General features: G+C 37.9%; 3 protein-coding genes across 3 annotated transcripts in view; 2 read left to right on the forward strand and 1 right to left on the reverse strand.

The window, feature by feature from the left end:
* Positions 1 to 5,038: 5,038 nt before the first annotated feature.
* LOC135793947 (kelch domain-containing protein 4-like) lies at positions 5,039 to 6,804 on the forward strand. Its single transcript, XM_065305070.1, has 3 exons — positions 5,039 to 5,194; positions 5,259 to 5,982; positions 6,057 to 6,804. The coding sequence occupies exons 1-3, from the start codon at positions 5,081 to 5,083 to the stop codon at positions 6,767 to 6,769; spliced, it is 1,551 nt and encodes a 516-aa protein (XP_065161142.1). The 5' UTR covers positions 5,039 to 5,080; the 3' UTR covers positions 6,770 to 6,804.
* LOC135793952 (zinc finger protein 569-like) overlaps positions 6,777 to 25,715 on the reverse strand; it is a 42,532-nt gene continuing 23,593 nt past the window's right edge. Inside the window, 2 exon segments of the mRNA XM_065305074.1 lie at positions 6,777 to 8,342; positions 8,345 to 8,690. Coding sequence (XP_065161146.1) covers positions 6,798 to 8,342; positions 8,345 to 8,671 — 1,872 coding nt within the window. The 5' untranslated portion in view covers positions 8,672 to 8,690 and the 3' untranslated portion in view covers positions 6,777 to 6,797.
* LOC135794762 (protein Malvolio-like) lies at positions 15,200 to 17,612 on the forward strand. Its single transcript, XM_065306149.1, has 4 exons — positions 15,200 to 15,253; positions 16,603 to 16,746; positions 16,814 to 17,196; positions 17,259 to 17,612. Exons 1-4 carry the CDS (start codon positions 15,200 to 15,202, stop codon positions 17,518 to 17,520), a joined length of 843 nt encoding a protein of 280 aa, XP_065162221.1. The 3' UTR covers positions 17,521 to 17,612.

The raw sequence follows: 25,715 nt of genomic DNA on the forward strand, positions 1-25,715 counted from the left end.
GACAAGCAAAATCTTCTGAATTCTCAACGGAAATCAGCAAACCTTTCACGTCTACATTAAGTTCAACTTTATCTTCAACATCTGGAACGGTAACATCCATCCCATCACGTTTGGGTCTTGATGATATTGAAACAGAATCACCCCAAACCCGAGTTCCGAAAAAAATTGCGAAGAAAAGTCTTAAACCAAATAGTTATTTGGTTAATGAAGAAGATGAACCCGCTGGAAGTCGCCAAGATGACTCCAGTTACATTAATTATGTAGATCGTGGACCTAAAGTCTTGTCCCAGAATTTGGGAGGGTTTTCCATTGCTCCTTCAGGTGGAGATCAACTCACAGCTTTGAGTTCCCTGCTTGGTCAAACTCCTGAGAATCAACTACATGGTTTACAACAGTTGTTGAATGAAAGACAACATGGTCAACACCAACATCAAGGAGGTTACTACAAGGACCATACTCCGATCAAAGAAGATTACTTTGATATCCCAAATACTCAAAAGAAACAAAATATCAATCTGTCTCATCAAAGTCAAGCTCATAACAATCACGTGGTGAATCAAGCTCTGCAATCGTTGAACAAACATGGAAATGGTCCTGATGCTTTGAAGTCATTACAAGCGCAATTGGATGCGACTGCAAGCGCGCATGCGGAGAATATAATCGCGCAAGCGCAGAAGAAAGCGTTGGAGCATGTCAAAGCACAACATGAAGCTATCGCGCGTGCGCAGAAACAAGCAGAACACGTAGCATTGGAACAAATTAAGGTGCAAAATGAAGCTTTGGCTAGAGCGCATGCGCAGGCAGAACAAGAAGCTGAGGAACAACGTGCTGAGGAAGCAAAACAAAAGGAAAAGGAAGAAAAAAGAAAAGCAGCTGAAAGACGTAGACAACAGGAACAAGCACGTGAAAGGGCAAGAATCGCAGCTTTAGCTTACAAACACAAACAAGAACAAGAACAGAAAAATAAAGAAGAACAAAAAGATGATGCACATTCCGTTGCGCAGAATACCAGAGCAAAAAACAGTCAAAAACACAAGAAGTACCAAAATGTAGAAGCTTCAGAGACACAAAATCATTACTTTACAACGCATGCGCAACCCCATGCACAATTTACTCCAGTGCAATTATTTCCACAAGCGGTGGCAGCACCAGTCCATCATGCACCAGTCCACCATCTTCAGGCTGCTTCAGCAAAAACGCCTACGTACGAACACAAACCAAAGTACAACGCACATGAAGACAACGCCGAAGTGGACAAATTCTACATCCCCCCGCAATTCACAGTGATAGGCCACACGAAAAACGCTCATGGCGAACAGGACGGCGACGCTATAAAACTCCCTGTTTGTCCCCGGATGGCCAACATTCGACTCGCCGCGTTCGGCGAAGAAAGTGACTTGTTAACAGTGTCAATGTTAACAGTGCAACAAAAAAGTGCGCAACATTTTTAAAACTTAGAAAATTTAACACCCACATACAAACAATGGATTATTCAATTATTGTAAGTTAATAATAAGATAATTAAAATCTAATTAGATTATAATTACTAATTTTTAATTACTTTTAGGTGTTAACATGTTGTGTTGCTTTATTTGCACATGCTGCACACATTCCGGAAGTTTACGAAAACAATTCCCCAAAACAAACACAAGATAAATATGAGAAACCTCCTGGGTTCAATTATCAAGAGTATCAAAAGGTGCAGAAAGGGAATCAGTTTGATCCACAACGAGTGCGTTATCAACAACAACAACAATTAGATACAAAACCAAGACAATCAAAATCCTCTGAATTCTCCAACGGAAATTAACAAACCTTTACGTCTACATTGAGTTCAACTTTATCTTCAACATCTGGAACGGTAACATCCATCCCATCACGTTTGGGTCTTGAAGATATAGAAAAAGAATCACCTCAAAACCGAGTTCCAAAAAAGATCGCTAAAAAAAGCCTTAAACCAAATAGTTATTTGGTCAATGAAGAAGATGAACCCGCTGGAAGTCGCCAGGATGACTCCAGTTACATTAATTACGTAGATCGTGGACCAAAAGTTCTCTCCCAGAATTTGGGAGGGTTTTCCATTGCTCCTTCAGGTGGAGATCAACTCACAGCTTTGAGTTCCCTGCTTGGTCAAACTCCTGAGAATCAACTTCATGGCTTACAACAGTTGTTGAATGAAAGACAACATGGTCAACACCAACACCAAAATCAAGGTGGTTACTACAAGGATCATACTCCTATTAAAGAAGATTACTTTGACATCCCCAATAATCAAAAGAAACAAAATATCAATCTGTCTCATCAAAGTCAAGCACAAAACAATCACGTAGTGAATCAAGCTCTGCAATCGTTGAACAAACACGGAAATGGTCCTGATGCTTTAAAATCATTACAAGCGCAATTGGATGCGACTGCCAGCGCGCATGCGGAGAATATAATCGCGCAAGCGCAGAAGAAAGCGCTGGAGCATGTGAAAGCACAACATGAAGCTATCGCGCGTGCGCAGAAACAAGCTGAACATGTAGCTCTTGAACAAATCAAAGTACAGAATGAAGCATTAGCTAGAGCACATGCGCAGGCAGAACAAGAAGCTGAAGAACAACGCACCGAGGAAGCAAAACAAAAAGAAAAGGAAGAAAAAAGAAAAGCTGCTGAAAGACGCCGTCAACAGGAACAAGCACGGGAAAGGGCAAGAATCGCTGCTTTAGCTTACAAACACAAACAAGAACAAGAACAGAAGAATAAAGAAGAACAAAAAGATGATGTACATTCCGTTGCGCAAAATACCCGAGCTAAAAACAGTCAAAAACACAAAAAGTACCAGAATGTCGAAGCTTCAGAGACGCAAAACCATTACTTTACAACGCATGCGCAACCCCATGCACAATTTACCCCTGTGCAATTATTCCCACAAGCGGTGGCAGCACCAGTCCATCATGCACCAGTACACCACCTCCAGGCAGCTTCAGCAAAAACACCTAGCTATGAACCCAAACCAAAGTACAACACGCATGAAGACAACGCCGAAGTGGACAAGTTCTACATCCCTCCGCAATTCACCGTGATAGGCCACACAAAAAACGCTCATGGCGAACAGGAAGTAAGTATAACCACGCCATCTATCCGACAAAAACGTGAAACACTACACAAAACACACATAGATGACGCTGAAAGCGCTACGGTTATGTATTTTTACGAAGATTACGACGATAACGATAAAGATACAATTTCTAACAATACAAAAAATTATGATTACCAAGACTATAAAGACATGCAAGATGCAGTTGATCACTTCAACAGCACGAAAAAAATTTATCTCAGTACAAAACTTATAATAAAACCACCGGAAACTAATAATCGCGGTATTAATAACAATCACAATCACAAACCATATGAGGTAGTATCACTTGATGGTGATAACACCACAATTCCGGATATGTCTATGTCGACCCAGAAATTAATCTCGCGGATTGACGACGATTTCGTGGTTTTCCACCCAAATGAACGCAAGTTTTTCGTGCATCGACATCACAATCACAATCGTGGTCGCGGACATCATCATAAACACGGTTACCATCACTATGATCACGCGCACTATCACAATCATGATGATGATGAATATTATCATCATGATGACCATGATGGGCATAAAAAACAACATTGGGAAAGCGTACTTTCCGATCTCGGTCGCGAATATTCACATCACTCACATAATTCGCCAAATGAATCAAAACAACCGGTGATAATCATTAACAACTCAAATAATGATCATAACCATGCACATTATGGTCACCCCCATGGTCATGGTCATGGTCATCGATCAAAGTTCAGATCTCATCGACCTAAACACCACCCAAAACATAAATACCAACGAAGACCTTTAAGTAAACACAAATTAAAGATTATTCAGAGGAATATCAACAAATTGCTACACAAGTTGCATATACATTAAAATAGGTTAAGTTTTATGTCAGATTACATGTTGTACATGGTATTAAATATTTATGAGTTACGAGATGATTCTGTTTGTTTACTTTACCGAACCATTATCAAAACAATCAATATTTAAAAATATGAATGTTTTGTTAAACAAAATGGCCGGATAAGTAGACAAGATGAATCGCTACCGGAGGTATCATGCTCGTGTCGCGTTCAACCGGGTACTGCCGATGTCTGCATCGCGTAGATATGATCAAGGCTCATGAAATTAGAATATCATACGAAAAGGAAATAGCGACGCGCAACAATGCCGCCGAACGAAACGCGCTGCCTGGCCCCCTATGTAGGTACTTTCTCTGTCAAATAAATCCGCGCACAAACTGAATCGTCGACGTCACACTCATGTCTCACTCATGATGATGGACGAGGCATTCCTGCTACCGAAATTACTTTCACCGCACTTTTTGCTTATAATGGATATCTATTCATGTTTGAACAATTAACAATGATTTCTCATTCGCAGTTGCAGTATGCTGCGAATTACGAGTTTGGGTACCGCATTCGCGACTACGATCATGGCAATGACTATGGACACAAGGAGAGTAAAGATGGCGAGACTACCAAAGGGGAATATCATGCTTTGTTGCCGGATGGTAGGATGCAAACTGTATCATACTACGTGGATGATTCCGGGTACCATGCGGAGGTGACTTATGGTGGTGAATCAACGCAGCATTGATTACAAAATGGCGGATGATGAAGTTCTAATTGAAGATATTCGAAATGCTCAAATCACGTGCAATAATCTCAACCAAAACTATTTATTATTTCCCAAGTTAGCCTTAGTTAGCAAATTAACTCAGTAATTATTGTTAGTTTATTGTTTTATTGTTATTTTACACTTAATAATTGTTTTAATTATTTATTTTGTTGTTATCATGTTGAAATACGGGACGTCGTGCAATACTCGCTTTTATTGTTATTGTTTTTATTTAATTTTAAGTAATTATAAACTACGTTTTTGTAATAAATCTAAATTTTAACTATAAACAAATTTTACTTTTAAAAAACTTTTATGTTGTGAATCAAAGGTAGGCAACACAAATTTCATCCGAACAACACGTGTTGAAATTTTTAAAACATGGGTAAGAAAACTAAAGACAAGAAAAAAGGCAAAGGAGCAGAGAAAACAGCACAGAAAACCGAAAAGAAGTTATCGGCAAAACAGAAGAAACAATTACAAGCAATTGGAGAGGTAATCATTATATACTTTCATTATAAAACCGATTTCTAACTCGCATTATCTTCATAACCTCTAGGATGACATTGAGACCATACTAAAACAAATTGAAGATGAAGAAAACAAAAGGCAACAAGTTACTGAACACATCGTCGAACCACCATCAAGAAGAATCAACTTCTCATTTGTAGCACATCCTGAGAAAGAAGAGTTGGTTTTGTATGGTGGAGAGTTCCACAATGGCCAAAAAACATTTGTTTACAATGATCTGTACTTCTACAACATTCCTAACAACACTTGGACTGTTGTTAAAGCACCAAAGGGTCCACCACCAAGATGTGGTCATCAAATGATAGCTAGTTCCACTAACAAAGGACAACTTTGGGTGTTTGGTGGAGAATACACTAGCCCAAGTGAAAATCAATTCTATCACTATAGAGATCTATGGTTGTATCACCTCGCAGCCAAAAAATGGGAGAAAATCACCACACCAAATGGCCCAAGTGCAAGAAGTGGCCATCGAATGGTGTACAGCAAGAAACAGATATTTGTCTTTGGAGGGTTTCATGACAACTCAAGAGATTACAAATATTTCAATGATATCTACACTTTCAACACTGAAAGTTACAAATGGTTAAAATTAGAACCTACAGGTACTGCACCAGCGCCAAGAAGTGGTTGTTGTATGGTCGCGTTACAAGATGGCCGCATTTTGATTTATGGAGGTTATAGTAAAGAGAAAATCAAAAAAGACGTTGATAAAGGCCACGTATACACTGATGCGTTTATACTACAACCTGATAGTACGTATTAATAATAATCTCACCTCTAAATATAATATATCACGATATTTCTCTAACTATTTCTTTGATTTCAGAGAATGACACGACAGGAACCAAGTACAAATGGGTTACGACCAAGCTAGGTGGCGTTACTTTCGCACCTCGCTGCAGCATGCCACTGACAACTGCACCGAACAACACATCGTATTGCTTCGGAGGTGTATACGATACCACTGATGAGGATGAAGAACTCGCTGGGGTGTTCTACAACGATATGCACATGCTTGATTTAGAGAAATTAGTTTGGCGTAGTGTAAATATACGCGGAAAACAGGACGTTACCAAGCCACGCAGGAAACAGAATGACAGCGATGACGATAACCCTGACAGCGCAGATCATATAGATGAGGAAGTTACAAAAAAAGTTGAAACTACCACAATATCAGATGATGGAGTGTTTAAAGTAACAATAGGACCTGCACCAACCGCCACTACATCAACATCAGCTTCCACTAACAATACTAATCAAATATTTCAACCTTCACCAAGATTAAACTGTGGATTAGCTATCAAACATGGTGTGCTTTATCTATATGGTGGAATGTATGAAGATGGCGATAAAGAAATCACTTTCCAAGACTTCTATGCGCTCGATTTGAAAAAACTAGAAGAATGGAATACAATCATCCAAGACGATGTAAAATCATCTGAATGGTTAGCAACACCAGATAATTCAGATGACGATGAAGAAGAATCATCAAATGATGATTCAGCATCAGAAGATGAAGAATCAATGGAAACTGATTAAATTTAAACTTAATTAAAACATTTATTCATTACAAATCATGTTTTCGTTTCCTATGCTTCTGCAATGAACTTTTCGTATTGAAACGTTCCTCACACCCATCACACTTGAACTCTTTCAAATTACTATGTGTTCTTAAATGATCTTCAAGCGCAATCTTCGATATTACCTTCCCGCAAATATTACACGACTTTTTATTAATCCCTCCATTATGATACTTCAAATGCGCGTCGAGATTCTTCTGCGACACAAACTTCTTATCACACATGGTGCAACAGAAGTTTTTCTCACCCGTGTGCGACGCCATGTGTGATTCTAGATACTCTTTACGCATAAAACCTTTTGTGCATATCTCACAAAGGAAAGGCAACTTTTTGGCGTGGAACTTCATGTGGAAGTTGAGATTACTCAATGTTTTGTACGATTTATCACATTGGGAACAATTGAACTTCTTATGTGTACTGTGTGAGATCATATGCCGCTTATAATCACTGATTTGTACGAAACCAATGTTACAAATCGAACAAATCGAAGTAAATTTCTTTTCGTGTTTCAATTTAATGTGATTTTTAAGTTTCGTAGTTGATGGAAACTTTTTATGACACTTTGTACACTTGAAAGGCAAATTCCCTGAGCAATAATTCACGTGTTCCTTTAAATTCGACATCGTTCTGAATACTTTTTTACATGTGGAACAAGAATACCCGCTTATAAGTTTCGTTTTCACATCTCCCGAATGATTTTTAATATGAATTTTGAAGTTTTTAGCGTTTGTGAAACGTTTTCCACATATATCGCATAAAAATCGCTTGCTTAATCGATGTTTCCGCATGTGATTCGTAAAAACACTCTTTAAACCAATACTACATTTACATATTTTGCATTTTAACTTATGATTACACTTCATTTTCGTTTTTTTGTCAATTTTTACCTTTACACCGTTACTAGACTCATATTTCTTGATTAAATCATCCTTTAACCCTTGTAGTTTCATTTCTAAATGATCTATAGTGTTAATCAACCCCAGACATTGACAACACAGATAACTTTCATTAAAATTTCCAACTATACCTTTCAATTTTTCAGAAACCGACTTCTGTGAAGACATCGTTAAAGGATTCTCCGCGGTTAAATAATAGAACTGACTCCCGATCGGTGAATAAGACACGTTGCACAATAAACAATTGAATTTTCTTGTATCATTTGACGGATCCTGATCTTCTATATAGTCATCATCATCTAAATCTTCTACAATGATATCACTATCATCTGAACCTCCATCAACCGGATCAAAGTTGAGATCTGGGAGTGTAGATGGAAATACATCCTGAAAGCAATCAGTTTGTGGATTGCTCAGGATATAATTACACTCATAGTTAGGTTTCTGTATGCTGCAGTATTTCACTTGTTTGATATTCTGCTGTTGTTGTTGATGTTGTAGTTCATTCTGAACTTGTGAACATGATGGAAATTCAGTGTAATTTTTATTGTAGTAATCATGTAGGAGAAGATCAAAATTACTGCAGCAACTTGCAGGACTTAAATCTTTGCTGGTTATTTCAATTGTTTCTATTTTGTCTGTAATCTGAGTCCTTTTTCTATATCACTGACTATACGAGCATCAGGCAGCCAGTCTTTGTCATATGGAAGGGAACTCTGTGGAAGTGGGATTGTTTTCGGGTAGTAGTCATGATGTTGATTGTAAACTGATTGGGAATTGTAATAGGAATTGTTGCTTAGTGTGGGGTAAGGTGTGACTGAGGAGTATTGTTGTGGTTGGACACATTGTGCTGGTCCTGCCACTGGTGGATTTATGTTATTTATTGGGTTTAAGGGATTTATAGACTGAGATTGTTGAAGACATTGTGGGCGGTAGTAGTCCTCTTGATATGTTTGATTTGGCATTGTTTCAGGGTGTTGCAGCCTGTAAAAGATTAAAAAATTGTTAATGAACGTTGTAAAATATTATATAGAGTACTTACAACAATTTATAATGATAAAATTTCAAATAAATTTAATTTTATGCCGAGCGCACTTGTTAATCTATGCAGAAAATAGAAGGTTATGTTAAGATCAGTTTAAATATTTTACGGTAAGGACAATCGCAATTGTTATTACAACTTCAAGAATATACTATTGAGGTATATTAAGTATTATTTATAAATAAAAATTGAATAAAGTGTTTAAACTAAATAAACATTCATGTTTGATGACATGTTGGTTGCATATGTTCAACGGTTGTAACGACGCAATATTAAACATGTCTTACGATTTATAACACTGCAGGACGCACAAAAAGACAAAAATTGAGAATGGGCATTCCCAGAAAACGTCCTACCCCACTTGAGCATATACAGAGGGCGAATAAAAATTATAAAGAGGTAAGACAGGATTACTGGACAATCTAAATATGACTGAGCGCGTTGCGCAATGCAAACTCCTCTTTATAACTGCGGACTACCCGCAAAAGTGGTGGGGTAGGATATCCACATATGACGATGTGGGACACCCACCATTCCATTGCGTATCAATGTACAAAGGGTACCTATTTATAGCTTTTTAAAGGTGTTTTATCCACAACTGATCAAAAACAGCAATTCCAGTAACCACAATATTTTTTTTATAATCTCAGAAGTAGACACAGGGCAGACAACCTCCCAAAATCCCAAAAAAAAAAACTATTTCTTTATTCCTTCAGTAGACTACGACTACCTTCAACTGTTATTATTCTCTTGATGCTTCTATCATGCTGTGCGAGCACCGTTTGTCCGGAATCCCTTTTCCAATACACCACTACGACAATACCTCTTATGAATTATGATTATGCGGTCGGAAACAACCAAATTCAAGACCCCCCTTGATTTTATTAAAAATGTCTCCCACAAAACCAAACACCACACAGCCTCAACTGAAAATTTTTGGTAGTTTAAAGAATTTCAAAAGACATTTTAGGCCACAAACGAGCATCGAATACCGAATGAATCGATTTTTTCGGAGTGGCAAGGTATTAATTATTCGGTTATAATTTACGGTCGGCCGAATCTCTTTAAATTGCGAATTATGGACGTAATTACGCGCCGGCGCTCATTGCTTATGCATGAGATGGCGGGCAATGCGGCGCGTCGCGAAAGAGGTGATTGTGATTGCATCTCGCCCGCAAAAAAAAAACACAACACGCGGTTGCGAAACCGTCAGCGGATTGCGAAGCACTTTTTCGACCTTTCAATTCATGAGAATCGACCATGTTGTTATATTTTTGATCATGCTGTTAAGTAAAAATCATTATGCTAAGTTAATTTTGATTTATTTAAAAAAAATATAAACAAAATCAATAATTTTATCATAAAAATTTAAATTTTTTTATTAATTAAAACGTAATTTAGTATTTTTTTCACTGGAATTGCCAGCAAATGACGTTTTTGCCTTGAATAGACAGTCCAGTTGTTTGTAATAATGTGATGTTTTGATAGGTAGTCATCATCATCATCAAGTGGCATTAACCGTCAACAGGGCCCGCTCGAAATGTAAAATGTCCAGGTATGCAGAATGCCCAAAGGGCTTTCGGTCCGCGTACCCGAACGAAAATAGGTAGTAGCGTGTCCTGCCGTTAAAAATTGCCAAAAGCCTCGAGGACGCGCACATTAAATCGTTTTTTCTTCGACTCGTTTGAATTACGAACGAATAAATTCACCAAACGTCGACTTTAATACCATAATACTTCTTTTAAGTATATTCAGTTGCCTACCTTAGTACCACCAACAATGAACACAACCACACTTGAAACAAAAGCTTAAAAATACTTAAACATTAAGTTGATTCGTGCACAATAATATATTGAATGAGAATATGAATGTTATGAATGTAAAACAAAAGGGTACGGCACTTTGATAGAACAATGGCGGCGCGCGTTGTTATGAGTCGACGCGAATTTTAGTGCTTCTTAGAGATTGCTGTTTTGTTTTCCGGATTATGCGGGCGCGCGTGCGCGCACACGCCGCGATAAATCTCGGCAGTTTGTTGAGCATAAAGAAGTGACTGCACATAGTGCACATGCACAAAGCGACTCATTGTTTTCTTGCTCAAGACACAATCGCATTCCAGAACAACAACTAGATTAAAATAGCGCAGATGAAAGACAAATAAATAATCAATAAGTTGCAAAATCAATTCTATTTCATATTTCAATCGGTGGCGTAAAGTAATGTAGGTCTTGACTAGAATTTTATTTTTTGCCTACGCCTCCCTTTATCGCATTCATGATTGAGTTTGGTCGGACTCCTGTTCATGATGAACTGCGTCTTTGATTGGGCGGAAAACATACTCAGCCTGTGTTTTAACAAAAAAAATTTTAAAATTTTAAAATTTGGCGAAATTATTCATTTCACTTACCACTTACATGACCGTCAACAATAAAAACCATCATGTATTTCATCATCGTGATAAAATTTTGTTTTTTGTTGTTGTAGTTGAAAAGACAGAAGTGAACTGATAACTTTTTCAAAAAATCTCTGCGTATTTATACCCAAAAACAGTTTTGGTTTAAATTATTATTAAATGTGTTTCCGGTTGACAAGAATTGATATAAATGTTGAATATTAAAATGTTCAATTTTGTAATTTGTGGGATTACAATAATATCATTAAATTTTTGCCTTTAAGTACGCCTTCCGCCTTGGCATCCAAAAGAGCTTGTCGAATGGGTTCAACTGAATAATGTATTTCGTATATTTTTTTCAACAATTCGTCAGGTATCACCACGACGGCGATAAGAAAAACTAAAACTAATAGGTATTTCATGTTGTACAATTCGATTTTGTACAAAGTTACGTCCAATTTATATCAAACTAAGAATAGCGTGCATCAATAACCTCTAAATGCGTGTAATTGTGCTATTTCCGGTTGTTTTCAGTCAAGTTATGATGATGACCAACATGCATTCAATTAATTTACATGTTTTTAGAAAATATCTAAATACTTCACTAAATGAAATGCGTCATAATATGAATTAAGCTAATGAAAACAAGTTTTAACGACATTCAATTTTAGGACACACTCTGTATAAAAGCGAAATATGTACAACTTGGTTGGTTTTATAATAATTTCTTCGTTATAGCGTTACAATTTCTCTGTGGAACGACGAAAAATATTTTCAATTTTAGCAATTATGAGCTAGAATATTTTTTTCAATGACATGACATCGATGGTAACATTTGAAATATTGTTGTTATTGTAGTCCCAACATCCCTACAAATTGCAGTACAAATTTCTATAACTTAAGCACACGATTTTTCCAGCTAATTTGTTTGGGTGCGCGTTGCGTTTACTAGAAATGAACAACACTGCTTACAAGTGAATTCGACTGAGCGACAAAGTTTCGTATTTACAGACTTCTACAGAAGGGAAATATATTTACCGGCATTTTTACTGGTAATTTGAGATTTTAGAAACCAATGACAAAAAATTAAACAGACACCAAACCGCGAAAAATCTCAATATTTGGTTATTTTTTGTTCCTTGATGTAACATAACCTAGCTATATCGTAATTTATAATTTTAGTGGGTAAAAAGTTGCATAACTTGTGCAGAAATACATAAAAACTTAGTTTTAATGAAATAATTTTAAAACGTGTTAATTTTCACTAAAAACTATGTAACAATGTAACAACACATCGCTATAACCTAATAAAATGACTAGTCTATACATGCAACCAACATTACAATGTAATATAATATAAGTTGACAAGATGGCTGCTAGACAAGAAAAGTAATAAATATAAAAGCATTGTACGAAATCTACATATAAAGTGCGAACAATCAGGCGGACAATCTAGTTCTGAACGCGCCGGCGCATAAATCAGTTTTATTCGCTTCGTAAAAAGCCCGTCGCAGGATGGCCGCCTTGACAACGGATATTTAACTGTTACGGCCAGCATCACGCTCAGGACAAAACCTCAAACCGCTCAAACGCATTCCACTCTATTTTTCATTGCCGCGCGCAAGCCGAGCAAGTTTTTCCCTTTTCAGAACAACTCGTTGTTATTATTCTTATAAAACTCTCTATGCTAGAGTCCTCTGCCTGTGCCCGAGGTGTAATAAAAGCGTCGGCGCGTTATAAATGCGCGCGCTGTACGACAAGCGGCGCGACGACGCATTTGGCCTGTGTGTCACAATTTAACGATTTACATTTGAGTTTTTCGTGGAATATCCTTCTATGGCTCGCGCCGAACAATATAACCGGAATGGAGCGAATATAAAACAAAGTGCACACACATCACTCCAAGCGCATGCAATAAAACAAACGAATGAGTAGTGAAAGAGTTGTGTTGTCGCATTCAAAACCTCGAAACAAAAAAAAATAAAAAAGAAAAAACTTAAAAAAACAAAACAAACGGAGTCACAAAGGTTAAGCAAATTATAATATTATCTGAGAGTTGGAATGTGGCGGCGTACCACTTGTTTAGGTTATGTTTTAATGAATAAAACAAAAGATATGGAGATGTTTGGGTTTCCAGAAGCGATTTGCATTGTTTCCATGCCAGTAATATAATTAGTTTCTGATTTACATATTGGCTTGCGTGTTGAATTTAGAAATTTATAGTTTCAAAACCCCAGCACTGGGGTAAAAAAACTCTACTAATATTATAAATGGAAAGTCCTGATGTTTAATAAGCAGAATTTCACGCAAAAAAACTACTTTAACCGATCATCATGAAAAATTTGTACACATATTCTTAGTGGGTCCCTGAATGGTTATAGGCTACTTTTTTATTTAATAAAAATATATTTTTAAAATAAAATAAAGAAATTGTTTAGCCAATAATACCTCTGCATCTACATTTGACTACTTAACGCCATCTAAGCATTCCAGCAATGAAGCTCAAACCCAAGTACTATATAGTACCATCACACTGTATTATCACACTGTATTACCGACAGCTACGTCAACATCAAATCCAATTGACTACACTATGGAGACTGTACACTATACTTCCATAGACTATACTTTCAGCCATTTTAAACTTCCCGCCATTCAACTTCATTGTTACTTCTTCTGTGACTACAGACGCGTACGGAAGCAACTTCATTATTTTAGATATTCGCGAGCGAAGCCGTGGGTTAAAGCTAGTAGGTTATGTTTTTTTAGTTTAACCTAAAAATAAATACTTGACTTTTGTATTATTAGCAAAAACACAATACGAGCTTTGTGAAATGACGCAATTTACAATTCAAAACGTGTGCCCATTGTAATGATGCTATGCTTCGACTAGGATCGGCCCCGAAATCAATCTGCAGGTCAAATCGCATTTTTGGTATTCATGAGCAATATCGGAACACCCACACGCGACTGGCGAGCGTCAGCGCTTTTCAGTTTTTACGGCCGGCACAATGCGTGCGCTGGAGGTGCGGCTCGGATGCTCTTAGCACTTCTTTATTATCCCAACTGATACCAGCATCACATCACTTCCATAAGAAGACAAGACAGAAGAGAAAAAAAAACTGGCTACAGACAAGTTGAAGATCAAGAACACGTGCGAAGCAAAACTCAACTCAAATCAAAATCAAAAGCAAAAAAATCATCATTTGCTAATTTATTTATTTTATGTATTCAATTAAGTCGGTAGACATCTCCCGCTGACATACATAACCTAAAATTATGTCTCATTTCTGTTGTGTCTGTGTAGGCAACTTTTTATACGTAACCAAACATAATAAACGTCTAAAAATGAATTCGTCGAAGTTTTCAAGATGTATTTATTAAATTGTTTTGTGATTTATATGGATTTTACAATTTTGTATGAGTTTTACATGTTTCGCCCTGTGGGCATCAAGCCGAAACTGATTTAAAATTTTGTGTTTTAGGGTGTTCTGAGTGTCAAGTAAGTTTTTGTGTTGTGTTAATGAGTGTTATCGTGGGTTGTAGGTATGTGAGTTTTTGAGGGGTTGAAGATAGTGTCGTATTGAGTTTATTTTGTTCGTTTAAGAGTGTGTGTTTGATTTTGTGCTCGTAAATTTATGTCTAAAATTATGTCTCATTTCTGTTGTGCCTGTGTAGGCAACTTTTTATACGTAACCAAACATAATAAACGTCTAAAAATGAATTCGTCGAAGTTTTCATTAGATTGTATGACTTTATCTGAGTTATCTTTGTTTTATCTTTACTTCACGCTCGCTGGAGCTGATATTTGATGGATTTTATTGCTGTTTAAGGGCTGGACCACCTCGAAACAGACAAATATTGACAGATTGTCGAGTGGCGCTGGCACTTACAAACGTTAACACCGATTGTTATCACTACGGTGTGAAATGCTCAGATAATCGTGTAAACTTATGACTGATCACGTTTTCTAAAGAAAACAAAACAAAAAATTTGATTTTTTTATAGAAAATTCTTGGAAAAAAATAATTAATTAAATAAAAGCGCATTTATGTCAGGATGTCGTACATCGAACAGATGGTGATTTCGATAGCTGATTTTTCTTCATCTCAGGTAACAAGTACGTACAAGTTAAGAAGTTAACAATTACGAGTTGGCGACGCCGCGTAAGGAAGTCACCGCGAACCGGATCACGCATCACGATGCAAAAAGAAAAATAAAAAATAAAAAAATAAAGTTGCGCGTCGTTAAATACGAAGCCAAGCTAACGACGCCGAAAACTTTATGCACACAGGTTGAGAGGTATTCGTTCCAGTTAAATGCAGCGCGTTTCGACATCGTTTTGATTCTCCGCTTGCGAAATTTCGCACGGATTAAAATTGGAATAAAATTTAATCATCTTGTTACCCCGGCCGTAGCTGGACGCGTAAATATTTTTTTAATATGAAGTCGCAAGTACACGTGTTCCGCACGCATTAAAATCGACGCAGTCAGGCGCACGAAATTTATGTTACGGATTCTTAATTGGAATTTATCGCGTTTTAACGAGTCACAACGCGAATCGTTTGGCATCAAGTTCGTTGAAAAATATGTGCACATTGTATATTTTATATTTGTTAGGTGCATTATAGCAAAATAAAATATATTTTGATTAAGTTATGCAACTTTATAACCATTAAAAGTAAAAATTACGTTATAGCGAGGTTATGTTACATCGAGGAACAAAAAATACTGAAATATTGAGATTTTACAAGAATAGGTAACCGTTTACTCTTTTGTTGTGCTGGTTATAAACTCAATTACTCTTGTAAAAATGCCGGTAAATATTTCCTGAAGTCTAAATATGAATTCCTCGTCGCTCAGTTGTATTCACTTGTGTTATGTTTAAATGATTTTCTAGTAACGCAACGTGCACCCCAACAAATTAGCTGAAAAATCGTGCTTAAGTATATAATCATAATTACAACAATATTTCAAATGTTACCATCGATGTCATGTCTTTAAAAAATATTCTAGCTCATAATTGCTAGAAATTAAAATATTTTTAGTCGTTACACAGAGTAGCTTCCACGTTATAACAAGAAATTACGCATAGTTAACTTTTGAGGTTATGCATATACATATAGGCAACCAACAGTACACTAACAAGATAACCCATAGTAAAAATACTTGCACGTAATTTATATTTCTCTGAATGACTGAAATTACCAAATAATAAAATTGTCCGTTGATGGCTGATTCGTTGTTAATAATTTTCTTCATCTCGAGTGTAGTTACTGTGGTCCGTAGCAGGTAGTTAGTACGAGTCGTGCGTTACTCTGTGTGCGATACTCTCTCGATGTGCGCAAGTGGGAATTTTGTATTTTTCTCACGGCATTATCCAGCCCCAGCGTCATTTTTTCACAACCAGCCAAACCGAAGACGCTGCGTGGAGAGTTTAAAAACGTGACTGCGAAATTAAGCCTCGATTCGAAGGCGCCGAAGTTCAAATTCAACAAATTGTTTTTGTTGTCACTGTTTTCGGTTACGGATTGTATCAAACTACTAATAATCAGTTATTAGAACAATGTGATAAGAATGATATTGACGCATCAGATGTATTTCCGGTAAATATTACAAATTTAAAATTTTTAAATATCCAATTTTTGTATAATATATTTTTGATTTATATAGGCAAACGATAAATTCGTAGAAGCTGACCTTTATAAAGGTGGAATATTCTTGGGATGTACATTCGGAGCTGCATCTTTGTACATCTGGGCGATCGGTATTCTCGCAGCTGGACAAAGCTCTACCATGACTGGAACCTACGCCGGGCAGTTCGCGATGGAAGGTTTTCTGAATCTAAAATGGGCCAGGTGGAAGCGAGTTCTTTTCACAAGGACCATCGCGATCATTCCGACATTTTGCACTGCATTCTTCAGTGACATCGAGGATCTAACAGGAATGAATGACGTGCTTAATGCTGTCATGAGCTTACAACTGCCCTTTGCAGTTATTCCAACAATAGCATTCACGAGCAATAAAAATATTATGGGTGAATTTGTTAATGGAATGTAAGTTTACTTATTTTCTAAATATTTTTAGAAATATTGTTCTAAACTATTTTTAATTTCAGCGTGATTAAAATTGTTACATTGCTATTGGCAATTGTGATCATTGGAATTAACATATATTTCGTATCGTCAACTATTACGGAATTAGAATTATCAGCAGGACCTCTTGTTGGAGTTGCTATTGGTGGTACTTTGTATCTTTTATTATGTTTGTACCTGACTATTCATCTGATAGCGTCGATTTCGGAAACGGTCGCGCAGAAGCCATTAATCAAAAAGTATTTCTTCATCGAGCATGATCGACAACTAAGTTTAGATCTTTAACTAATTTAATTACACTAATATTAATTAATTCTAAGTTTTAACTAGTTCTAACACTTTTACATATAACCTCTAAATATATTTTTTTCAAATAATTCAATTACTTTCTTTTCAGTTACTTGCAGAATTTTCTTTTTTCTATACGGATTTTTGCGACGTTTTCACTAGCGTTTTATCCAGGCGTGAGCTTTTGGCATTAGAAACTTTTTGCCTAAACTGGCAAGCAAGACGAATGAGCATTTTGTTTGTCTTTTTTGTCCCGAAAGTCTCGGCTTCCTGTTATAGTAAATAGCCGTGAATGAGAGCAGGTCCTGTGAACTCTGGCGGTCGCGGTGCAGGACGAACGTCTAATTTCGATTCCTGCGTTTTCGCGTTGTTCGTGTCCGCGTCGAGTACGAAAGTGATCAATCAGAGCGGCAGGCGGCAGCCAGGACGAACGAACATGCCTTCTTAAATGGCTTTACACGGCTTTTCCTTGTTTTTCTTTTTATTTCTGCCTGTTGTTCTTCGATTCCAGCCGGCGAAGTCTGCCGAAGAAGTTTGTCCTTACATTTTATTCGATTTTTGCCTGATTCATCGCTCGAAAGGGTGAGTAGACAATAGTGAAGCCAAATGCACAGTTTACCCCACTAATGGAAAGATAGTGATAGTGATAGTGAAAAATGCACTCTTGCAACCCTCTCCGGGGAGTTTGACTGAAGGCATCTTTACGATAATGACCTTTCATCAAATAATCTCATAATGTCACGCATAATAAGCTTAAATGTTAATGACACACAGATTAGACGAAGATAAATGGCCGCGAAAAAAATATCACGACCAATTAAACAAAAAGGTAATAAATAATTGATAAAACGCGTGCGTACAGCTTTCGCTGAAGTAAGCACACAAAGGACATGCACGTGTATCGCTTGTAACTTTCATGTCGCTGACCGTTATCAACCGACACTGAAAAAAATATATATACAACCCGCACATACATTCAACAATTGTACTCAACCAAATGATAAAACAAACTCTGCGGTGCCTTTGTCACTTTATATAATGTTTTACCAACGTTACGAAATGTCCGGCTCGAAAGTCATAAGTGAAATGATAAGCGATCGCACGTGTGGGGGAAATATGTCGCTGAACATGCAAAACTCCACAGCAATGTGAAAATAATTTTTATTACAATCTAAGTAATTATTTATAATTCCATTCACATTTCACCAACCTAAAAAGTTGCGTATTTAAATAAAAATGAAGAAATTCTATACTTATCACACCGATGTAACAAGCTTAACGAATGTAATTAACAATGAATACGGCGAATTAATGCAACAAAACATGCAAACAATTAAAACGGAGAGTTTAATTAAAAAAGTACGCGATTAAATTCAGCGACACCGTTTGCTGAATAGCGTAGGAAATGTAGAAATAAAAGTAACACTAATAAATAAAATTGCAGCCAATTGCAGGCTCATGTACGCAGTTTAATAGTTTGCTTTATATTTGTAAAATGTTTAGCTCTACTTTAATTATGCATCGAGCAAATATTTCGCCGATTCGGAATAGTTCACGGGCGTCGAAACGAGCTTTTAATTATGAATAATGCGTACGCTGCGCACACGGGTTAATATTTTCGTTCAACACCGTGATAACACCAAGTGGCGTAATTAAACTCGTGCGGAAATAGTACGGCATACCAATTTAAATTCAAATGGCAATATTCAACAAAAGTTGCTAATAATTAGCATCAATTTGTATTCGATTTTTAAATATATTTAAATCAAATAAAACGAAGAATAAGTTCATTCGAATTTATTACTTTCTTTGGTGAATACGTAATCCATGTTTATTTTTATAAATATAAGAATATTTATTGATTAAAATTACAACGTGATTTTTGGATTTACAGGTTTTTTTTTTGTTGAGTTTAACATGTTTCGCCCAGAGGGCATCTTCATAAACTTCATTCGAATTATTTTCGTTTTGTTTTTTGCTTTATTTTTATCAACAAGTGAGCGTGTAGAAGTTGAAAGTAATGCAGGTTTCCATCATTTCAAACGCACAGTTAGAAACCTTAGAACTTGGATGTTAGTATAATGTCTGGTAGGCTTTGTGTGCTTGTCCCGCTTGCAGGCCTTCGTGCTCGCTGCGGAGATCCGCAGACGTATATAAGGCTGTTTTATGACTCTTTATACGTTTATTTCTAGTTTATTTCCTTGCGCCGAGACGTCGGCTTGCTCTTTGCGTTTTCTTCCTTTGCCGGCTGCCGTCGCCGCCGCCGCGTGTAATGTTCGGTCGTGCCGCATGTTTGTACCACACGCTCTCTGTACGCACATTGCTCCATTACTTTCTTTGCTGCGATAGGTAGGTATTAACCCTAGAATATATAATCACAATTTAAATCTAACCTTTCAAAATATTTTTTTACTTTCGCTAAATTTACATAGATGACGCGTGGAGATGTCAAATATAAAAGTTAGGTTAATTTACAGAAACCTGTATTACGCACCCACACACATGCGGTACGTTTTGTACATTTATTAACTTTATTCAAATTTAAACAATATATAATATATGTTAAAGAAAAACCTGGTATTGTAGGGTTAATGACGATGGTTCATTGGTATATTCGGTGCTCTCGCCTTGGTACACTTTGCAGTGAGCACACCGCGAGTACAGCAGCAGGAAAACACTGTGACCGGCGTTGCACGCAAGCGGCGCGCGCGCTGAGCAGGCCTGCGAAGAGGCGAGGCCGCGCAGCTCCAGCAAGCGCGCTGTTTGGGAGACAAATACGAGCCAGCCGAGGCAGCGTACGCCGACTCGCTCGCAAGCCCGAGGAACCAGTTTCGTGCAGGACGTCCGCGGTGTCGTCGCGCATGTTTGCGTTCGGTCGACCTGTGTCTCGCCTGCCGCCAGCGGGCCGTAACCGCGTGCGGATGTTTATTCATTCCGTACCAAAACTGTAAAAACCGACTCTCCGCTGTGCAGGTGTGTGTGCATGTGCGATTGTGTGGTATCTCTTCACGATAAAGCATACAATAAAATAAATAAAAACTTTGTTCACAAAACGTGCTTAATTCCCAATTTCGAACATAAATATGTGATATTGTTTTTAAATAATAAAAATTATTAGTATGTGTTTCTAAAAGTTCGTTGGAGGCGGTTTCTACCTGAATTTGGGATTATTTTCTAATTAATACTCAACGCGGAGGAGAATGAAGTCATAAAGGTAAAAATAGATCCATAACTAATGAAATCATCCGAGATGTCATAAAATAAATGTCGCTAAACGCTAACAAGTAACTCCTGGTAAACGAATGTTATCAAACATTGAGGAGTGTCTTCTTCCTTTTCGCGCTTTCCTGCGGTAACTGCGAATGTGGCATGTGGTATGTGTGTAGATGTGTTTTTGTTTCATTCGGTTCTTCTCGTTGCCGAGCCTACGCCTTCGTTTGCGTTCGTTTAATTAATGTTTAATTAAATCCATTTCGGTTTCGCTGCGGCGGCTGTCTATAAGCAAACGAAGAAGAAGCCGCATTAATGCACGTTTTCGACGCCTTCACGTTCAGCGTCCTGCGTCAACAGGAGCACCAACTTGCTATCAATCGCAAGATAGAAGATAGACGGATGGTAGTGTAGTATGGCGCAACTTTTGGATGCTCTTTTCGAGACCGCTTCGGGCATTAGTTTTCGGTTTTCGAGGACGGCGGCGTAAAAGGGTTACGGTTTTGCGGCACCCGCACGATCTGATTTAATTCCCGCTGTTTAGCATCCCGTCCGGCTAACCATCCTTCCGCCAAACTATTGCTTTGAAGAGGCGCAGAAGCAACTTGCCAATTATGTGCCGTTTAATTATTTAATATTCTCAGTCAACAAAAACGCAAACGCATTGGATAGCTATTAAATTATTTAACTACGACAGGAAATGAAAGAAACCTTGTGTTATATTGATGAAACCATTGGAAATATTCTTGAATCTGTTAGAAAAACTTACAAATTGCTATAATTTTGTGTTTCTTCACTGTTGCACTCTGAATTCAACTTGAACTAGCTCGAATTTCTCACCAGACCCAACATTCCAGTTCTCCTCTTCTCGGGCACGCTGTGGAACGCAGCATCTACTTCTGTTATCTGATAAGTTCCACTTCTAATGTTCCACTCTCGGAGCGCAGCGCGTCGCGGCATGTTTGCATTCCCATTCGAAAACCACACGTACTTCAAACATGACTCGCTCACATTAGAATGCATTAAAAGCTGGCGGCGGATTACCATTACCATTATAAGTATTACGGCAACATTACAGTTTAGTGTGACTCTGTTTTGAAAAGACTTGTTGGAGTTGATAACACACTCAAGCCATGTAATTGATAAAAACATCAATGGTATTCTCTATCAAACTGGGAAGTGATATTACGACCCCAGATATAATCTACGGCGGCGATAAATAATAAATAAATGTTGAACGCGGAACGCTTCGACGCATCAGGAAACGAAAAAGACATTAATAGGTCATTGGAGATTGCGGCGCGCGCGGTGTATGGCGAGGGAGGTTTAAGGGCGAACGAAAGGGCGAGTATATCGCATACATAATTCGGCAGCGTGCGTGCCAACTGCCAAGCGGGAGTTTGAGCTGCAGGACGCGCAGAGAATTTAGTGCCGTGCCGAACGCATGCGGAAAGTTTACGCATCTTATCAACAAGTGTTTATGCGATAATGATTTATGTCCTGATCCGGAAACGTTTTTAGTAGGTTTAGTACGTATCACACGTAAAGAAGTACATTATTTATTTATTTTTAAATTTTTCTTGTTTGAATAAAATAGTATCATCAGGAAAGTTAAAGTTTTTAAAATTATGTAATCTTTGCTATGCGTCCAGGATTAGACTGCAATTGGCCATTTTCAAACGCGCACCGTTGTAGGAAGTTTCTGTTCGTTTTCCTTCGAGCAGCGAGAAGGGCCGAGTGTATAAAAAATCGTGTTTTCATGCAAATAAAGCGGACCCATCGCGCTGCCACCACCGCTGCCGGCGCACTTTGTCTTTTATTTTATTTGTGCTTTTAGCCCGTGGCGCGCTTTTTTCGCCGCAGCCGAACGTTATCGGAAGACACCATCACGTCGTTTGCATTTGTTCCCGCAAATTTGTGCACGTCGCACTAACCCTGCGCAGTGCGGGCAGTTTAATTTAGAAATTAGAGAGAATTGCAGCGTATCAACAAATCAATGCGCGACATAAACGCTCCGTTTTAACGGTGGTGGTGGTGTGGATACGAGTGTGCCATTAGGTGCCATTAGGTACGGATGTTTCTGATTAAGAGCACGTCAATTGCGCGCCACCGTGTGCATCCTAACATTTATTATTCGCGTACGTGTACTCGATGTGCGAGCAATCAGCAAGGAGAACGACATGTCGGATCGACGAACGGCGAAAACGTAATCAAACCATTACCAACATCAACATCATGTCATGTTATGATTTATGTATGAGCTATAAGCTAGATTATGGGTCTATTGAATGATTTCTGTACGAATATGTCATTAGACACATAATCTGTTTCTAATGTTTTAAAAATTTAAAATAGTTTAGTTCGAGAAGTACCTATGTTCTAGAATTCTATTCCGTAGACGAAGATTTTATTATTTTATGTTCCGGTTTCCTTTTATGGTGCATTTCGCACTCTTAAATCACCATTTGCGATCTGGGAGGATAGAAAAGCGATGTACTCGCAGCTGCGGGAGGATATCATATAACGATGCTGCGATATCAAACGGTTTTATTGCGAATTGCCGAATAGATAATAGATAAATACGTAATAAGACAGTTTTAGTTTCGTGTCTGCCGGCATTCAGCCATCGCAGTGTGCAGATAAAAAAAAATAATAATCGTTGCATTTACAACCCTTGCACCGCGCACGTAGTGGGATGAAGGTGCATCCGGTTATATTAACGGGTATAAAACGGCAATGAAAACGCGAGCGTATAAATGCTCAAAGACGGGAATAAAAGAACAGATTTTATTTCTTCTTTATCCAACCTCTTGCAGGGTGTAAAGTTGTTACTCACAATACAATAATACAAAGGTAAACATAAATGTTAAATAAGCAATTTTAATCAAAAGTTGATGTTCAGATATTTTTGTTGTGTATTTTAAAAGTGTGTAAAATACTGAAATGTAGGCTTGACATCACATATCGACAGGGCATAACAACACATTCTATTTCTCAATTCCGCTCTGCGCGCAGAGAATAGTAAACAAGCGACGTTAGTCCCCAGTGAGAGAGTGTATCGACATGGTGTAGATAAGAATATGGACAGCATGCTTTGCGCGGCCTCGAAAATAATGCATTAGTGATATCGTAGATAGAATCACGTAGATATCTCGCCAAGCCATAGTTTCGGGTGTGCTCTTTGGCTCACAAGTGCGCAAACAAAGTAAATAGACGCCGGCAAAAATGCCACAACAAACAAGGCGTGATGCTATACCTTAGTCACGGGGAAATAGTGGAAAAAGAAAAGAGTCGAAAATGTATGTGCGAAGAAGACACTGAAAAGCGGTCGGAAACTGTGCACAACGTGTACAGGAACTGGTAATGGCCTGCTCGCATACATTTTTCCAACACTTTACATTCTATAATTTTTTTTCCAAACCAAAACAAAATCTTTCATATTTTTTCGCAGCGTATAAATTGTCAAATCCAGACAAATTTGGAGGAATGTGCAAAAAGCATATTAATCACCACTTGATAATCAATTTCATAAAATTTTGCGAAAGATAAAGACTATGCACAAAAACGCAGGAATACGATTCGCAATCGCAGACAGGAAATGAATAAAAAAGCGCGGCGCGGCGTCGAAAGTTTTTTAATTCGAAAACTTTGCTTTAATTTTCCTCGGTTTTTCGGACCCGGACGCGTTGAACAGAAAAAACTGCTAGAGGGCCGCACTGCGCCTCCCGGCGCACAAAAATAAAACGAAGAAAAATGGAACGAATGCACACCAAAAATTTAAGATAAAAAAATTAACCTCCAAGAGTTAATACTTTACTTCCTGCAAGCGGACCAGTTCTTAGACACGCCCAGTGTCTTGCGTGTTTCATGCAAATGCATCAAAATTAATAATCGCTTGCTCCGCGCGAAGCACTCGACGCTGCAAAAAAGGAATATTTTAAATTTTAATTACTTTTTAATTTTTTTTCTCGCTCATCGCGTGCAAAACGCATCTTTGACTAAGAGGTTTTGGTCCTTCGGGTGTATTTCGTTGCTTTTAAGTCACCCTCCACACTTCCACTTCGCGAAGAACACTGTCGTCATCCAAGTTATTGGAGCGTATAAGATGGCGTAAGATACGCAAGGATCGTGTGCGAGCGCATTCGCAGGTCGTATATTCGTCCTTGAGGACCGAGAAGGCATAACATGCTTTTTATTCGTCCTCATCGCTCCGCTTTTTTTTTATCTGCGGTTCTTTTTTTTGCCTCACTCGTTTGCCTATAGCTGGCGGCGCGAAATAAAACCCTTTTTGGGGTGTGGGTGGGTGTTTCCCCCTGACTTGCCTCGGGCCCACTGCCCGAATTGGTGATTTATGCCGTTGAAGGACGACGCGCTTCGATGACAGTAATGCATGGGTCCTAAAACGTAAAACCCAAATTTCCACGCTTCATATACGGATAATTGGGGCAAGTTATGAGCTGCAGAAGGGTTATTATATTCTAAAAGTTTGAATCTTATTAAAGTTACAAGAATTTAAATTTTTTTTTGCATTTACAAAAAAATTATGTGCGTTTTTACAGTTTTAAAAATTAATTTAAAGAGTTGTCAGTCGGATGGACGAACATAATAGTTGAATACAAGCGTTTGAATAAAAATGACTCGCAATGGCGCCAGTTAATTACAGCTTAATTATGCTGTGCATTCTTTAGCGCTGTTTTTCAATGAGCAGTTTCACGCCGCGGCGACGGCGGCGGGTAGCGATTAAAAACATAGATTAAAATAGACACGCCATCCATCCCGAAATGACGCCGAAGCTCCTTCAGTCTCAGACCGACTGCGCGTGGAAATGCAAACCGACACAACGACAAACTGAATGCAATCGCATGAATGCCGCGCATAACTCATCCGCGTAATTAATACGAGTTTCTGTTTAATTCGTATACGTGCAATTTGATATTTTATATTAAATGCCTAACGTGCCAAAAGGGTGCAGAACTTATTCA

Source organism: Atheta coriaria, unplaced genomic scaffold (assembly GCF_025399875.1).
Source record: "Atheta coriaria isolate IRGN ID8LTWV9N9 unplaced genomic scaffold, Caltech_Dcor_3.1 hic_scaffold_6_pilon, whole genome shotgun sequence".
Lineage (NCBI taxonomy): Eukaryota > Metazoa > Arthropoda > Insecta > Coleoptera > Staphylinidae > Dalotia > Dalotia coriaria.

What these genes read in the sequence shown, in the direction of transcription:
- LOC135793947 (XM_065305070.1), top strand. Translation starts at nt 5,081, where the DNA reads ATGGGTAAGAAAACTAAAGACAAGAAAAAAGGCAAAGGAGCAGAGAAA. An exon ending in AATTACAAGCAATTGGAGAG is followed by an intron (nt 5,195 to 5,258) that starts GTAATCATTATA and finishes CATAACCTCTAG; the next exon opens with GATGACATTGAGACCATACT. An exon ending in GTTTATACTACAACCTGATA is followed by an intron (nt 5,983 to 6,056) that starts GTACGTATTAAT and finishes CTTTGATTTCAG; the next exon opens with AGAATGACACGACAGGAACC.
- LOC135794762 (XM_065306149.1), top strand. Translation starts at nt 15,200, where the DNA reads ATGTCGTACATCGAACAGATGGTGATTTCGATAGCTGATTTTTCTTCA. An exon ending in CTGATTTTTCTTCATCTCAG is followed by an intron (nt 15,254 to 16,602) that starts GTAACAAGTACG and finishes TGCGAAATTAAG; the next exon opens with CCTCGATTCGAAGGCGCCGA. An exon ending in GGTGAATTTGTTAATGGAAT is followed by an intron (nt 17,197 to 17,258) that starts GTAAGTTTACTT and finishes TTTTAATTTCAG; the next exon opens with CGTGATTAAAATTGTTACAT.